Raw genomic sequence first — 17214 nt, forward strand, 5'->3', positions numbered from 1 at the left:
AACAGTCATTATCCAGGAGACTTCAGAGCCCACGTTATATTCCCCTAGGGCAAAAAATAAATACAGATCAACTTAATAACACCTGTCTAGCCATTGTGATTAATTACAATGCACTCATCAGTTATGAGAAGACAAATCTCCCCGTGGACAGATATGTTAGCATAATGGTTACACTGCAGAAACACCGAAAATCAAACACCTACAAAACAAACAACTGAAAACTGCAAAGCTAATTTCTGGAAAAAAAAATAATGCTAAGACATTAATTTAAAATTGTTTACATAAAGGAAAACCCAGAGAATTGGAGTTAAATGACTTAAAACCTCACTGCTTTGCTAGCAACATTTAACAGAGTGCTAAAGAGGGTCAAATGAAAATGTACTGTAAAAGGAAAAGGTGTCACTCTTAAATTCTTTGTCTCTGAGAGGGTAAAATAAATGTTTGAAGAGGAAAAGCTGTGTGTTATGCTGATGTATGGTGTTGAATATGTAGCAGTCCACAAACCTGTTATGGAAAAATATTCATTACAACTCTCTCGATCACTTCATTGTTCTGTATGTCTGAGTCTATGACATTTGATTTTCTTACGCAATCAGCCATTATGCCTCTTCTCACTTTCCAACTGTCGAGTTTAAGCCTCTCTGACAATTCAGTTCAAATGCAATATCCAAAACATGAGTAAACACGGCTATACTTAGCGTACTTCACATACTCTTATCTCAACACTGTGCAGCAGTCGTCAAAGCTAATTGTCTCACATAACTTGCGTATGAGTCGGCAGCAGCAATGAAATGAAGTAAGCTGTGAAACTAAATTGGTTTAACGACTGCCAATAACTGACAAGCCAATAAAAAGGATGTGGTAGTCATCAAGTTCAACTTATGCCTCCCAATTGAAACACAACAGACAGTCAGGTTTGTGTGAATTTGCGTAGTGATAAAAAAAAATCCTCTGTACACCCTCTCATTGGAATTAAAATGAAAAACAATCACAATGTACTTGTAATATAGATGTTCAGCTTTAATTCAAGGTGTTTAACATAAACATCACATTAACAATTTAGGAATTCTGGACATTTTTATGCATAGTCCCTCTATTTTTAGAGGCCAAATTAGAAAAAAACAAAGATAAGGATCATTATTGATGTGAAGTTTTACTATTTGATGTGTTGAAAGAAGCCAAGGTGTTGAAACCTGTGTAAATTCATTTATTTATTTATTTATTTTAGGAAAAACAAGATGCCCAGATGAAAACCATGTGACAATAAAAAGAAAGCCATGTGATTAAAAGTCCATTTCTTTCAAATTGATTGTACTTCAGTTGAATTCTCATGGTTTTCTTATACACATTATACATTCTGTATAAAAGGATATACTGTATTTCTGGTGATGATCCAATACTGTTCTAGGTAACTGTATCTGGGCTGATACTACCTTTTCTTTTTTTTTCTTTTTTTTGGTGGTGTTGGTTTTGTTTTTTTGAAAGATAGGTGTCAGCTTCTTAGCCGTTTTCTCATTTGCTGGCGAGTTTATTCCAGCTGTAACACATTAGTTACTGCTGGACACCGTGCAGTGCTGAGAGTAAGTGAGCAAAGCAGAGACTCTACAGTTTCTTTTGACACTGATTTCAGCTTATTTTATCAATTACAGAGTGACTCTGCAGTATAGCTGTAGATTAATGTTCCATCTATACTTCAGTATTTTTTTTTTTCATTTTCAGAGCTAAGGTGTTCAAGTCACACCAATGAAGACCTCTCTGTGCAATATGATGAGAGTGACGAAGACAATGCTAACAACTGCTGACAGAAGACTGTTCCAAATGTTGACTGCGTGGTGAAGAAAGCTCCTCTCAAGGCATTTGGTCTTTGCCTGTAGCTGGGAAAGGGTGTATAGTTAAGGCATCCCCCTGGTTGAGTGTTTTTGGGTGTATTCTGATGATGGTTTTCATACATAGTCCCACATTTTCCCATCTTTCCTATCAGGATTTTAAGTCAAATGTGTGCCCCGAAGTCTACTAGTGACTGTACTTATCTCAGGTTTCCATACTTTGAAGTGCATGAAAGTGTCTAACTCCCCTGGATGAGATACCAGTCCATTTCAAATTACTTACCCAAAACCAAGACTGGTACTGGTACTGAATCCAGGAATAAGCATTGCCTCCAACATACTTCAAGGCCGATATAGGAGTATAGAGTGTGGTTTCATCCACATATATGACAAGGTTGCTTTGTTTTGCTCTGCAGTAGCATCAGGCTCAGGTGCTCAAACTGAGCAGGTTTGAAGGCCAGGTGTGAAGCGACTGGGAGGAGAATCAGCACTTCCAAATCCGAGATCACGGTCCTCTCTCAGAAAACAGTGGACTGTCCCCTCTGGGTCAGGGGAGAATTATTGTTTAAGTATCTTGCGGCCTTGTTCATGGGTGGGGGTAAGGTAAAGTGTGCGATCAATAGACGATTGGGGCAGCATCTGAAATCTTATGGAATCTTATGGTGAAGGAGGACCCCAGCTGGAAGGCGATGCTCTCAATTAACCAGTCGATTTATGCTACTATCCTTACTTATGGTCATGAGCTTTGGGAAATGACTGAAAGAATAAGATCGCAGATACCAGCGGCATACATGAGATTGCTCCATGGGCTTACACTCCTGGACAGGGTGAGAAGCTCAACTATTCAGGAGGGACTTGGAGTAGAGCCACTGCTTCTTCGCATTGACAGGAGTCAGTTGAGGTGGTTCGGGCACCTGGTAAGGATGTACCCTATTTGTCTACCTAGAGAGGTCTTCCAGGCATGTCCAACCAGGAGGAGCCCCCAGAAAAGACCTATAGGACAGGTGGGAAAGTTTATATTTCACAGCTGGATTTGGGAATGGCTTGGGATCCCCCGGAAAGTTACAGGACTTGGCCTAGGATAGAGACGTGGGATGAGCTGCTTGCTCTGCTGTCGCCATTACCCAGACCTGGATAAGCAGCTGAAAATGAATGAATGAATGAATACATTAGCATCAGCAATGGTGGTAATAAAGCAGTAGGCCTAGGATATGACCCTGGAGTACTGAGACACTAAGATGGAAAAAGGCTTTGAAAACTGAATACCTTTGATGGATCTCAAGTTGGGCAAGTATTCTGCCAGTGATGCCATTTGATCTTTTGATGTCAGTTTCACAAGGTCACCATTCCAAATTAAAATAAAAGCTCCCTTGATGTTCATTGCAATTATGCATATCATGTACAATGGTTGTTTCACATCTGAAAATGCCAGATGTTCTTATTGCAGTTGGTCAACAAATATTTTAATTATTGTTGTTATTCATGGATGTTCATAGGTGGTGTGCAATGTGATTTATTGAAAAAAGAATTATATATGAACAGCATTTACAACATACTCAAAACTGAAGGACTAAGAGACAAAAGGTCAAAAAATGTGATTTGGACATCCTCCTTAATTTCTATTAATGCACCACTTCTCTCCTTCTCTCCACCTTACTTATCTCATGTTCTCAGCTGCACACTCTCCCTCTGTTTTCTTTCCCTCTATGAATTCCAGCAGTGTTTAGCTGTCATCCCAGGTCAACACAGCCTTCAGCTCTAATTGCTGGTCCAATGGACCGGAAAATGCCTCTGGAATTACTACACTGAGACACAACATCAAAGCCTTTCTGCCTTCAGGTGAGGAGGCAAAAACATGGTGTAAGAGAACAATTAGGTTGTGTGAAAGGTGTGGCACAGTCATCCAAAGGAATACTGATGCGCCTACAGAAGACAGATACGCAACACAAATGTGAATAATGTGTGCACATGCAGGATAAAGGGAATAAATAGTGAAAGCAGAGAAACACAAACGTGCAGATGATAGTAACAACACAAAAGTGGCTAAAGTGACCTTGTGCTTTTGACTGTGTTCAAATTTGCCTGTTTGCCAGGTTCTTACCGGTTCAGTGAATTCAGCAATAGCGACTCGGTAGGTGAGGGGGTTGCAGTCACGGGTGTTGTTCACTAAAATACAGGGCAGGAACATGGGGCCCAGGTCGTCTCCATCCAGAACATCCACAGTTAGAGTTGTGGTGACCGTTCGTCTGTTGGGAGGGTAAGGAGCACGATCCTGAAAGATGAACAAACGCTTTTATTTTTAACCTTCAGTCTTCAGATTCCCTGAATCTTCTGATTATATTATGGACTGTAGATGATGGAATCCCTAAATTCCTTGCAAATGAATGCTTTGAAAATTGAAACATTGTTCTTAAACTGTTGGACTATTTATTCACGCAGTTGTTCACAAAGTGGTGATCCTCGACCCATCTTTACTTGTGAATGGCTGAGCCTTCTGGGGATGCACCTTTTATATCCAATCATGACACTCACAATTAGTGTCCTCATTTCCCAAACGCTTATTGAGTGTTGTTAGAAGGAAAGGTGATGTAACACAGTGGTAAACATACCACTGTCCCAACTTTTTTGAAACATGTTGCAGGCATCCATTTCAAAATGAGCAAATATTTGCACAAAAACAATTAAGTTTATCAGTCTGAACATTAAACATCTTGTCTCTGTGGTGTATTCAATTGAATATAGGTTGAAGAGGATTTGCAAATCATTGTATTCTGTTTTTATTTACATTTTACGCAATATCCCATCATCATTGGAATTGGGACTGTACATTACTTTTGGAATATATATATATATATATATATATATATATATATATATATATATATATATATATATATATATACACCATATAAATTATTTTTGTGGCACAGTCTAAATAATTATCCATATTGTGTGTAAAACTTGTGCCAAATCAAGATAGAGATCCACCTCAGAGCTGCTGTTGCAACCCCGAGTGAAAACAAGGGAGCAGCTGAAGAGACATGTGTGTGTATGTGTGTGTGTGTGTGTGTGTGTGTGTGTGTGTGTGTGCGTGCATAAAAAAAATTATTAGACCACCCACATTATTTGACTTATCTTACCAAACTGTATGTTAAAATAAAATCCCAGCATATTTTTCTGACCAAAGGATAAAAAAAAGTTTTTATAATACCTTGCTGGAGTTGCTGGAGTGTTTCAACGTGTGTAAAATATATATATATATATATATATATATATATATATATATATATATATATATATATATATATATATATATATATATATATAGATAGATAGATAGATAGATAGATAGATAGATAGATAGATAGATAGATAGATAGATGTGGATACATGTGGATACATGGATACATATATATGTATACATATATATGCACTCAACAAAAATATAAACGCAACACTTTTGGTTTTGCTCCCATTTTGTAAGAGATGAACTCAAACATCTAAAATGTTTTCCACATACACAATATTACCATTTCCCTCAAATATTGTTCACAAACCAGTCTAAATCTGTGATAGTGAACACTTCTCCTTTGCTGAGATAATCCATCCCACCTCACAGGTGTGCCATATCAAGATGCTGATTAGACACCATGATTAGTGCACAGGTGTGCCTTAGACTGCCCACAATAAAAGGCCACTCTGAAAGGTGCAGTTTTATCACACAGCACAATGCCACAGATGTGGCAAGATTTGAGGGAGCGTGCAATTGGCATGCTGACAGCAGGAATGTCAACCAGAGCTGTTGCTCGTGTATTGAATGTTCATGTCTCTACCATAAGCCATCTCCAAAGGCATTTCAGAGAATTTGGCAGTACATCCAACCAGCCTCACAACCGCAGACCACGTGTAACCACACCAGCCCAGGACCTCCACATCCAGCATGTTCACCTCCAAGATCGTCTGAGACCAGCCACTCGGACAGCTGCTGAAACAATTGGTTTGCATAACCAAAGAATTTCTGCACAAACTGTCAGAAACCATCTCAGGGAAGCTCATCTACATGCTTGTCGTCCTCATCGGGGTCTCGACCTGACTCCAGTTCGTCGTCGTAACCGACTTGAGTGGGCAAATACTCACATTTGCTGGTGTTTGGCACGTTGGAGAAGTGTTCTCTTCACAGATGATGCGAAGGAGATGTGTTGCACTGCATGAGGCAAATGGTGGTCACACCAGATACTGACTGGTATCCCCCCCCCCCCCCCATAAAACAAAACTGCACCTTTCAGAGAGGCCTTTTATTGTGGGCAGTCTAAGGCACACCTGTGCACTAATCATGGTGTCTAATCAGCATCTTGATATGGCACACCTGTGAGGTGGGATGGATTATCTCAGCAAAGGAGAAGTGCTCACTATCACAGATTTAGACTGGTTTGTGAACAATATTTGAGGGAAATGGTGATATTGTGTATGTGGAAAACGTTTTAGATCTTTGAGTTCATCTCATACAAAATGGGAGCAAAACCAAAAGTGTTGCGTTTATATTTTTGTTGAGTATATATGTATATATGTGTGTGTATATACACATACATGTATATACACACACACACACACACACACACACACACACACACACACACACACACACACACACACACACACACACACACACACACACACACACACAATGATGCTCAAAGGTTTGAGAACCTTTCTGAATTTTTGTAATGACAATTAAAAAAACATAATGCACATTTCTTTCTAAATCTGTAAAATGATGCCCTTTATCATACAATTAAAACTAATCTCTACAATGTGTCATGAATAAATATAAAGATATAAAGTCAATGCAAGAAGGAGACTATTGAGGAAAGCCAACAATACAGTCATGACAACTTTGTAGGAGTTACACTTTTCTGTAGCTGTGACTGGAAAATATGTGCAAAAAGCAACTTTGTATAGTGCCCCAGCACTCATAGCTTCATAGTGGACTGGAGCAAGGACAACAGATCAAATCTATGCTTGATTCCCCATGTGTCTTCTGTCAAACTTTAACTGAAATCTCAAGTTCTTTTTCATGCCAGTCCAACAGGAAGCTGTACAACTGGTGATGATGCAGTGATTATGCATTTTTTCAAAGTTTCCAAAGACACTGCATGTTACATTTCAAATATTATTGTGTTAGACTGTTATGACATTAAATATACAGTAGATTATGTAAAATGCTCCCGCTATGTCCAACTGAACAGATGGTTCGTTTACAATGCAAATACAGTCGGCTGATAAGGCCACTCCAAACCTCTCCAGAACTCTTCATTCCCCTATAATGTGCTTTTTAATCGCTTCTTAATGACACATGTCCCATCCAAAAAGTACTATACTACCAACTATCACTGATCAATCAATCAATCAATTTTATTTATATAGCACCAAATCACAACAAACAGTTGCCCCAAGGCGTTTTATATTGTAAGGCAAGGCCATACAATAATTACGTAAAAACCCCAACGGTCAAAACGACCCCCTGTGAGCAAGCACTTGGCGACAGTGGGAAGGAAAAACTCCCTTCTAACAGGAAGAAACCTCCAGCAGAACCAGGCTCAGGGAGGGGCAGTCTGCTGCTGGGACTGGTTGGGGCTGAGGGGAGAGAATCAAGAAAAAGACATGCTGTGGAGGGGAGCAGAGATCAATCACTAATGATTAAATGCAGAGTGGTGCATACAGAGCAAAAAGAGAAAGAAACACTCAGTGCATCATGGGAACCCCCCAGCAGTCTAAGTCTATAGCAGCATAACTAAGGGATGGTTCAGGGTCACCTGATCCAGCCCTAACTATAAGCTTTAGCAAAAAGGAAAGTTTTAAGCCTAATCTTAAAAGTAGAGAGGGTGTCTGTCTCCCTGATCTGAATTGGGAGCTGGTTCCACAGGAGAGGAGCCTGAAAGCTGAAGGCTCTGCCTCCCATTCTACTCTTACAAACCCTAGGAACTACAAGTAAGCCTGCAGTCTGAGAGCGAAGCGCTCTATTGGGGTGATATGGTACTATGAGGTCCCTAAGATAAGATGGGACCTGATTATTCAAAACCTTATAAGTAAGAAGAATTTTAAATTCTATTCTAGAATTAATAGGAAGCCAATGAAGAGAGGCCAATATGGGTGAGATATGCTCTCTCCTTCTAGTCCCCGCTAGTACTCTAGCTGCAGCATTTTGAATTAACTGAAGGCTTTTCAGGGAACTTTTAGGACAACCTGATAATAATGAATTACAATAGTCCAGCCTAGAGGAAATAAATGCATGAATTAGTTTTTCAGCATCACTCTGAGACAAGACCTTTCTAATGTTAGAGATATTGCGTAAATGCAAAAAAGCAGTCCTACATATTTGTTTAATATGCGCATTGATCCTGATCAAAAATTACTCCAAGATTTCTCACAGTATTACTAGAGGTCAGGGTAATGCCATCCAGAGTAAGGATCTGGTTAGACACCATGTTTCTAAGATTTGTGGGGCCAAGTACAATAACTTCAGTTTTATCTGAGTTTAAAAGCAGGAAATTAGAGGTCATCCATGTCTTTATGTCTGTAAGACAATCCTGAAGTTTAGCTAATTGGTGTGTGTCCTCTGGCTTCATGGATAGATAAAGCTGGGTATCATCTGCGTAACAATGAAAATTTAAGCAATGCCATCTAATAATACTGCCTAAGGGAAGCATATATAAAGTGAATAAAATTGGTCCTAGCACAGAACCTTGTGGAACTCCATAATTAACCTTAGTCTGTGAAGAAGATTCCCCATTTACATGAACAAATTGTAATCTATTAGATAAATATGATTCAAACCATCGCAGCGCAGTGCCTTTAATACCTATGGCATGCTCTAATCTCTGTAATAAAATTTTATGGTCAACAGTATCAAAAGCAGCACTGAGGTCTAACAGAACAAGCACAGAGATGAGTCCACTGTCTGAGGCCATAAGAAGATCATCTGTAACCTTCACTAATGCTGTTTCTGTACTATGATGAATTCTAAAACCTGACTGAAACTCTTCAAATAGACCATTCCTCTGCAGATGATCAGTTAGCTGTTTTACAACTACCCTTTCAAGAATTTTTGAGAGAAAAGGAAGGTTGGAGATTGGCCTATAATTAGCTAAGATAGCTGGGTCAAGTGATGGCTTTTTAAGTAATGGTTTAATTACTGCCACCTTAAAATCAAATAAAGATAGATTGATCATATTTAAGATCGAAGCATTAAATAATGGTAGGGCTTCCTTGAGCAGCCTGGTAGGAATGGGGTCTAATAGACATGTTGATGGTTTGGATGAAGTAACTAATGAAAATAACTCAGACAGAACAATCGGAGAGAAAGAGTCTAACCAAATACCGGCATCACTGAAAGCAGCCAAAGATAATGATACGTCTTTGGGATGGTTATGAGTAATTTTTTCTCTAATAGTTAAAATTTTATTTATTTTATAAAGTCATGAAGTCATTACTAGTTAAAGTTAAAGGAATACTCGGCTCAATAGAGCTCTGACTCTTTGTCAGCCTGGCTACAGTGCTGAAAAGAAAGCTGGGGTTGTTCTTATTTTCTTCAATTAGTGATGAGTAGTAAGATGTCCTAGCTTTACGGAGGGCTTTTTTATAGAGCAACAGACTCTTTTTCCAGGCTAAGTGAAGCTCTTCTAAATTAGTGAGACGCCATTTCCTCTCCAGCTTACAGGTTATCTGCTTTAAGCTGCGAGTTTGTGAGTTATACCACAGAGTCAGGCACTTCTGATTTAAAGCTCTCTTTTTCAGAGGAGCTACAGCATCCAAAGTTGTCTTCAATGAGGATGTAAAACTATTGACGAGATACTCTATCTCACTTACAGAGTTTAGGTAGCTACTCTGCACTGTGTTGGTATATGGCATTAGAGAACATAAAGAAGGAATCATATCCTTAAACCTAGTTACAGCGCTTTCTGAAAGACTTCTAGTGTAATGAAACTTATTCCCCACTGCTGGGTAGTCCATCAGAGTAAATGTAAATGTTATTAAGAAATGATCAGACAGAAGGGAGTTTTCAGGGAATACTGTTAAGTCTTCAATTTCCATACCATAAGTCAGAACAAGATCTAAGATATGATTAAAGTGGTGGGTGGACTCATTTACATTTTGAGCAAAGCCAATTGAGTCTAATAATAGATTAAATGCAGTGTTGAGGCTGTCATTCTCAGCATCTGTGCGGTGCCCAGACTGGTGTTGGGAGTTGTAAGCAGTCGCACCGTACTTCACTTTCATATTGTCAGTATCATTTCAGTTTTACTCTTGGCACAGGCAGCAGATCTCGTGTAAATATCATGTCTTCTTTCTCTGCTCGGATATGCTCTAGCAGGAGAAAAAAGGAAATCACCCTGAACAAACTTTTACCAGCCTGAAGGTTTGTGTTTTTCCTTCATCTCTTCTACAGAACAGAGGAAGATTTAGCTATTAAATAATTATCCATGTTGAAGTCCTGTAGCATTTCCATTTGTAACAAGTGTAATCTTTGGCCACAGCTTGTTAGAGGATGTAATTATGTGATCAGTGAGTGGAATGTGATAACAAAAAAAAAAAAAGATAATTATTGCTTGTTTTCTGCTAAACTAAGCTTTCTTGTGCCATCCACATCCCTCACAATAATACATGGATTATTATGTTGTAAATATCTTCACACAGGAAGGATTTCTTTACAACAGTCGAATTGAGACAAAACTCTTTCCATCCCTCATTATAACTGGATTCTATGGGACATTTGGTGCTGAGTAGCCTACAGGGTTAGGACAAGAGAAAGTCCATTAAAAAAAACTTCTTTCTCAGCCATGCTCCTTTAATGGTGTCATTAGAATTACTTATTTAACAGTATTTCCTCTCCCGCTAAGGAAACTGCACAATCTATAGCACAATCCATAATTAAATCAACTGTGATTTTCAAAAACTACAAAGATCTCAGCTGGTTTCAAAAAGTTAACTTCAATCAGTGTTTAAAAAAAAAAAAAAAAAAGGCAGTAGTTATAAAATCCTAAAGGATTCATCCTCCTCTGTCTAATTTGCAAGATCCAACCAACACTGACTTAGTGATGTGAGTTAAAATGCTCCCAAAAAGGGAAGGTTTTCTGTCTGTGACTGCGAATATTAGATTCTCTAATTACTACCTGATAAGTAAGTAAAACTGAAAAGGGAAAGTTTGCTAAATGATGTGTAAAAAGAGAGCAAACTTCACCTTAAATCTGTGCTAGGAATAGTGATTATTATAGAGTATAAGAGTTTGAACTTTTGCAAAAAAGCAAACTTTCCGCTTCAAAACATCTGCCAGTTCAGTCTGAAAGGTTCGAAGCGTGGTGGAAACACTTGAGATCCTTGAGTGTTCAACCACTAAGCTGCAAATGAAAATTTCAGAATGCAGCTGCTGTTCCTGATTATATAAATCCAAGCTTATGATACCAGGTCACTGCTTTTCAGAGTTTATCGCCCCATGAAGGCACAAACAGAATATAAAGTGTCTTTCATGTCTCTGATATGACACATTTCAGAGTGACGTGGAACTTTGGCACTTGATAGAACTTTGAAAGTTAACTTATCATTTTTGCTGCTGGGAAGTGGGCGTGATGTAGTACAAATGGAGATTCTGCATACCACCCTATTTTCAATCTTGGAAGATTGCTCCCCCTCTGCTCCCCCTTTGCCTGTGTTTTTGGATCAGTCTCCACAATATAAATATAATTCTGAAAAAATTTAAATGACCCTTTTGTCAGCTAATGGGGAAACGCGTATGTTATAGGATGGGGAGAGATAACAGTAAAATCACAACTGACTGCAGACTGAATGACCTGTTTTTATTTTAACATAGGTTTCCTTATTTTATCCATCTACAGCATTGTAGGTGGCCAGGTCAGGTTTGAGAGCATACAGTGGTGCAACATGTCACATCACATACCACACCATGGTACCCTGGGTTCTGAATGGTAGCTCACCATATTATAGCTGACAGCAAAATAGGAATACAGTACAAACCCATGCTTCTGATGGGTAGGTAGGTACGTATGTAGGCAGGTAGATAGGAAGATGGGTATGCAGACAAATGTGTTGTGAAAGTGTTGGAACACGGACCCACAACAGGGGGCGCAATGAACGGACAATGGAGAAAGTAAATAACAAGTTTTACTGTCGTGAAAATGCACAACCAATACAACAATTGACAATTTGGGTTTGCACCAAATTCCACTGGTGTCGTGTGGGCAGGCTCGAAGGTAGGAGACGTCCGTCCAAGTCGAGCCGGAACCACCCAGATCTCCCCTGCCACCGAACCCTGGAAATACTGGAACCGCCAAGTCCCGAATTCCCAGGTGGCCACTGCCTCCGCTCGTCGGATCCGGTACTGCTGGCAAGAGAACAAACACACAGGTGTGGATGCGGCTGCACCCAGTACACAGAGAGGGAAGAAGCTGACTCCACCTCACGTCAATACTGCAGAAAGGTGAGTACTTCTCCAAGCAATTTAGCTCACAATAAGCAGCTGTCCTGCAAAGGTTTAACAAATCTTTTAGCCAGTTAATCAGAATATTAGTGCAGAGAACGTTACCTCAACGTAAGGCGATATCTCGGCACTGAGGTGGAGACGCCGTCCTCCTGATATACCTCTGTGCTGAGTGGAACAGCTGAGTCTGGTGATGGGTGACAGCTGTCACCCAGGCTACTCCCATAAGGCGGCAGCGCCCTCTGGTGCCTGGAGCCCGCACTCCAGGCAGGGCGCCCTCTGGTGGTGGTGGCCAGCAGTACCTCCTCTTCAGCGGCCCACACAACAGGACCCCCCCCTCAACGGGCGCCTCCTGGCGCACGACCGGGCTTGTCCGGATGGCGACGGTAGAAGTCGGCCAGGAGGGCCGGGTCCAGGATGAAGCCCTTCTTCACCCAGGAGCGCTCCTCGGGTCCGTACCCCTCCCAGTCCACCAGATACTGAAAACCCCGGCCCATCCGACGGACGTCAAGGAGCCGGCGGACAGTCCAAGCCGGTGCTCCGTCGATGATTCGGGCAGGAGGCGGCGCCGGACCCGGGGTGCAGAGGGGTGAGGTGTGAAGAGGCTTGATCCGGGAAACATGGAAGACTGGATGGATCCGCAGTGAGGCCGGAAGCTGGAGCCTCACTGCGGCGGGGTTGATGACCTTGAGGATCTTATAAGGTCCGATGTACCGTTCTTGGAGTTTTGGAGAGTCAACCTGTAGAGGAATGTCCTTGGTGGACAACCAGACCTCCTGCCCAGGACGATACTTGGGGGCCGGGGCTCGCCGCCGGTCTGCATGTTTCTTCGCCCTCGTCCGGGCCTGCAACAAGGCACACCGACCTCTCCCTCAACCACCGGAAACAAGGGGGGCTGATACCCCAAGCACACCTCAAACGGGGAGAGGCCGGTGGCTGATGACACTTGGCTGTTGTGGGTGTACTCGATCCAGGCCAGGTGGGTACTCCAGGCCGTCGGGTGCGCGGCTGTCACACAGCGAAGTGTCTGCTCCAGTTCCTGATTCGCCCGCTCTGCCTGCCCGTTGGTCTGGGGGTGGTACCCAGATGAGAGGCTGACCGTGGCCCCCAGTTCCTGGCAGAAGCTCCTCCAGACATGTGAGGTGAACTGGGGACCGCGATCGGAGACGATGTCTGATGGTATGCCATGCAGACGGACGACGTGGTGGACCAGGAGGTCCGCTGTCTCCTGGGCCGTTGGGAGCTTCGGGAGGGCCACGAAGTGGGCCGCCTTGGAGAAACGGTCCACTATCGTGAAGACGACAGTGTTTCCCTGGGACGGCGGGAGACCCGTGACGAAGTCCAGACCGATGTGGGACCAGGGGCGATGAGGCACGGGCAGTGGCTGTAGCTGCCCTGAGGTCTTCCTGTGGTCGGCCTTGCCCCTGGCGCAGGTGGTACAGGCCTGGACGTAGTCCCGGACGTCGGCCTCCAGGGATGCCCACCAGAAGCGTTGCCGGACGACTGTCACGGTCCTTCGCACCCCTGGGTGACAGGAGAGTTTGGAACCGTGACAGAAGTCCAGGACCGCAGCCCTAGCCTCTGGTGGGACGTATAGTCTGTTCTTTGGTCCGTTTCCGGGGTCCGGGACACGGGTCAGGGCCTCCCGGACGGTCTTCTCCACGTCCCAGGTGAGGGCGGCCACGATAGCGGACTCCGGGATGATGGGATCCGGGGGATCCGACGGTTCCGCTTTGACTTCATCTTCGTGCACCCGGGACAATGCATCTGACCTCTGATTCTTGGTCCCGGGACGGTAGGTAATCCGGAAGTCAAAACGGCCAAAGAACAGTGACCAGCGGGCTTGCCTGGGGTTCAGCCGCTTGGCGGTCCTGATGTACTCCAGGTTCCGATGGTCAATGAAAACCGTGAATGGCACGGCTGTTCCCTCCAACAGATGTCTCCACTCTTCGAGGGCCTCTTTCACAGCAAGGAGTTCCCGATTGCCGACGTCATAGTTCCGTTCAGCGGGGTCAACCTGCGAGAAAAATAGGCACACGGGTGAAGAACCTTATCGGTCTTCCCGCTCTGGGAGAGCACCGCTCCTATCCCTGAGTCCGAGGCATCCACTTCAACCACTAACTGGCGGCTAGGATCGGGCTGCACCAGAACTGGTGCAGACGAGAAGCGCCGTTTCAACTCCTTGAACGCGGCTTCGCACCGATCCGACCAGGTGAAGGGAACTTTTGGTGAGGTCAGGGCTGTCAGGGGGCTAACTACCTGACTATAGCCCTTAATGAACCTCCTATAGAAATTAGCAAAACCGAGGAACTGTTGCAGCTTCCTACGGCTTGTGGGTTGGGGCCAATCTCTCACCGCCGCAACCTTGGCCGGATCAGGGGCGACGGAGTTAGAGGAGATGATAAACCCCAAGAAGGACAAAGAAGTGCGGTGGAATTCACACTTCTCGCCCTTCACAAACAGGCGGTTCTCCAACAACCGCTGCAGAACCTGACGGACATGCCGGACATGAGTCTCAGGATCCGGGGAAAAGATGAGTATATCGTCCAGATACACGAAGACGAACCGGTGCAGGAAGTCCCGCAGGACATCATTTACCAACGCTTGGAAGGTCGCGGGAGCATTAGTGAGACCGAACGGCATGACCAGGTACTCAAAATGGCCCAACGGGGTGTTAAATGCCGTCTTCCATTCATCTCCCTTCCGGATCCGAACCAAATGATACGCATTCCTAAGATCAAGTTTGGTGAAGATATTGGCTCCATGCAAGGGGGTGAACACCGAATCCAATAGGGGCAACGGGTATCGATTGCGAACCGTGATTTCGTTCAACCCCCTATAATCAATGCATGGACGAAGCCCGCCATCCTTTTTACCCACAAAAAAGAAACCAGCACCCATCAGAGAGGTGGAATTCCGGATCAACCCGGCAGCTAATGAGTCCCGGATGTAGGTCTCCATTGATTCGCGCTCCGGCCGTGAGAGGTTGTACAGTCTACTGGATGGGAACTCACTGCCTGGAACCAAATCAATGGCACAATCATACGGGCGGTGGGGAGGAAGCGTGAGAGCCAGATCCTTGCTGAACACGTCAGCGAGGTCATGGTACTCCGCCGGCACCGCCTTCAGATTGGGCGGGACTCGGACCTCCTCCTTAGCTTGGGAGCCGGGAGGAACCGAGGAACCTAGACACTCCCGATGGCAGGTTTCGCTCCACTGAACCACCACCCCGGACGGCCAATCGATCCGGGGATTGTGCTTTAGCATCCATGGAAACCCCAAAACCACACGGGAGGTGGCCTGAGTCACAAAGAACTCGATCACCTCCCGGTGGTTACCTGACACCACCAGAGTTACTGGAGGTGTCTTATGTGTGATTGGTGGGAGTAGGGAGCCATCTAGCGCCCGAACCTGCACAGGCGAGGTAAGAGCCACCAGAGGGAGCCCTATCTCCCTGGCCCATCTACTGTCAAGCAGATTCCCTTCAGAGCCCGTGTCCACCAGTGCTGGGGCCTTCAGGGTTGAATCCTCGAACAGGATCGTGACTGGGAGTCGTGTAGCAATGTGGATGTGTCCCACGTGAATATTTTGGCCCACCCCTGGCCCAGTCTCTAGGGGCGGGCGTTGGAGTTTTAACCGCTCGGGGCAGTCGTTTGCGAGATGCTCACTTGAGCCACAAACATAACAAGCTCCGTGGGCCCGCCTCCTTTGTGCTCCAGGTGCCCTAAATGTTGCCCTGCTCGTGTCCATAGCTTCGTCAGCAGGGGGAGCCATAGGCGCACGGAGCGCAGGAACAGAGGAGCGTGGGGAGGGCGGAGCTCGATCGGACCCGGAAGGGAGAGGGACGACGCGTGCCTGGCCACGCCCTTCGCCTCGTTCCCGACGGCGTTCTTCTAACCGGTTGTGGAGTCGTATAACTAGATCGATGAGCCCATCTAAATCCCGCGGTTCATCCTTAGCCACCAGATGCTCTTTTAGGACCAGTGACAGTCCGTTTACAAAGGCAGCGCGGAGGGCAGTGCTATTCCAGCCGGATCTCGCCGCCGCGATGCGGAAGGCGACTGCATAGGCAGCTGCGCTCCGACGCCCCTGTCTTATTGACAGTAGTGCGGTTGAAGCGGACTCTCCTCTATTGGGATGATCGAACACCGTTCTGAGCTCCCGTACAAACCCATCGTACGTATGAAGGAGCCGTGAGTTCTGCTCCCAGAGCGCTGTAGCCCAAGCGCGTGCCTCCCCGCGAAGCAGATTTATCACATAAGCTACTCTGCTAGCGTCAGTCGCGTACATCACGGGATGCTGTGCGAAGACGAGCGAACACTGCATCAGAAAGTCCGCGCACGTCTCCACACAGCCTCCGTACGGCTCTGGAGGGCTTATGTATGCTTCTGGGGACGGAGGAAGGGACCGTTGAACGACCAGTGGAACGTCACTTCCGCGCGCAGGGTCCTCGGGAGGGAGAGCCGCAGCGGCGCCGAAGGGCGCGCCTCCACTTGTGCGGCGAGAGCCTCCACCCTGCGGTTCAGGAGAACATGCTGCTCGGTCATTAAATCGATCCGAGAGGTGAAAGCGGTGAGAATCCGCTGCAACTCACCGATTACCCCTCCCGAAGCCTCCGCCGCGCCTTGGTCTTCCATTGGCCGTTCAACAGCCGGTTGACGCCCCTCGGGGTCCATGACGCTGGCCGAGATATCCTGTTGTGAAAGTGTTGGAACACGGACCCACAACAGGGGGCGCAATGAACGGACAATGGAGAAAGTAAATAAGTTTTACTGTCGTGAAAATGCACAACCAATACAACAATTGACAATTTGGGTTTGCACCGAATTCCACTGGTGTCGTGTGGGCAGGCTCGAAGGTAGGAGACGTCCGTCCAAGTCGAGCCGGAACCACCCA

General features: G+C 44.8%; 1 protein-coding gene across 3 annotated transcripts in view; it reads right to left on the reverse strand.

The window, feature by feature from the left end:
- pcdh15a (protocadherin-related 15a) overlaps positions 1–17214 on the reverse strand; it is a 707751-nt gene that overhangs the window by 303732 nt on the left and 386805 nt on the right. For all 3 annotated transcript variants that reach the window (XM_034185498.1, XM_034185497.1, XM_034185496.1), the window contains one exon: positions 3928–4098. In XM_034185498.1, coding sequence (XP_034041389.1) covers positions 3928–4098 — 171 coding nt within the window. The remainder of the gene's footprint in view (positions 1–3927; positions 4099–17214) is intronic.

Source organism: Thalassophryne amazonica, chromosome 13, assembly GCF_902500255.1.
Source record: "Thalassophryne amazonica chromosome 13, fThaAma1.1, whole genome shotgun sequence".
Lineage (NCBI taxonomy): Eukaryota > Metazoa > Chordata > Actinopteri > Batrachoidiformes > Batrachoididae > Thalassophryne > Thalassophryne amazonica.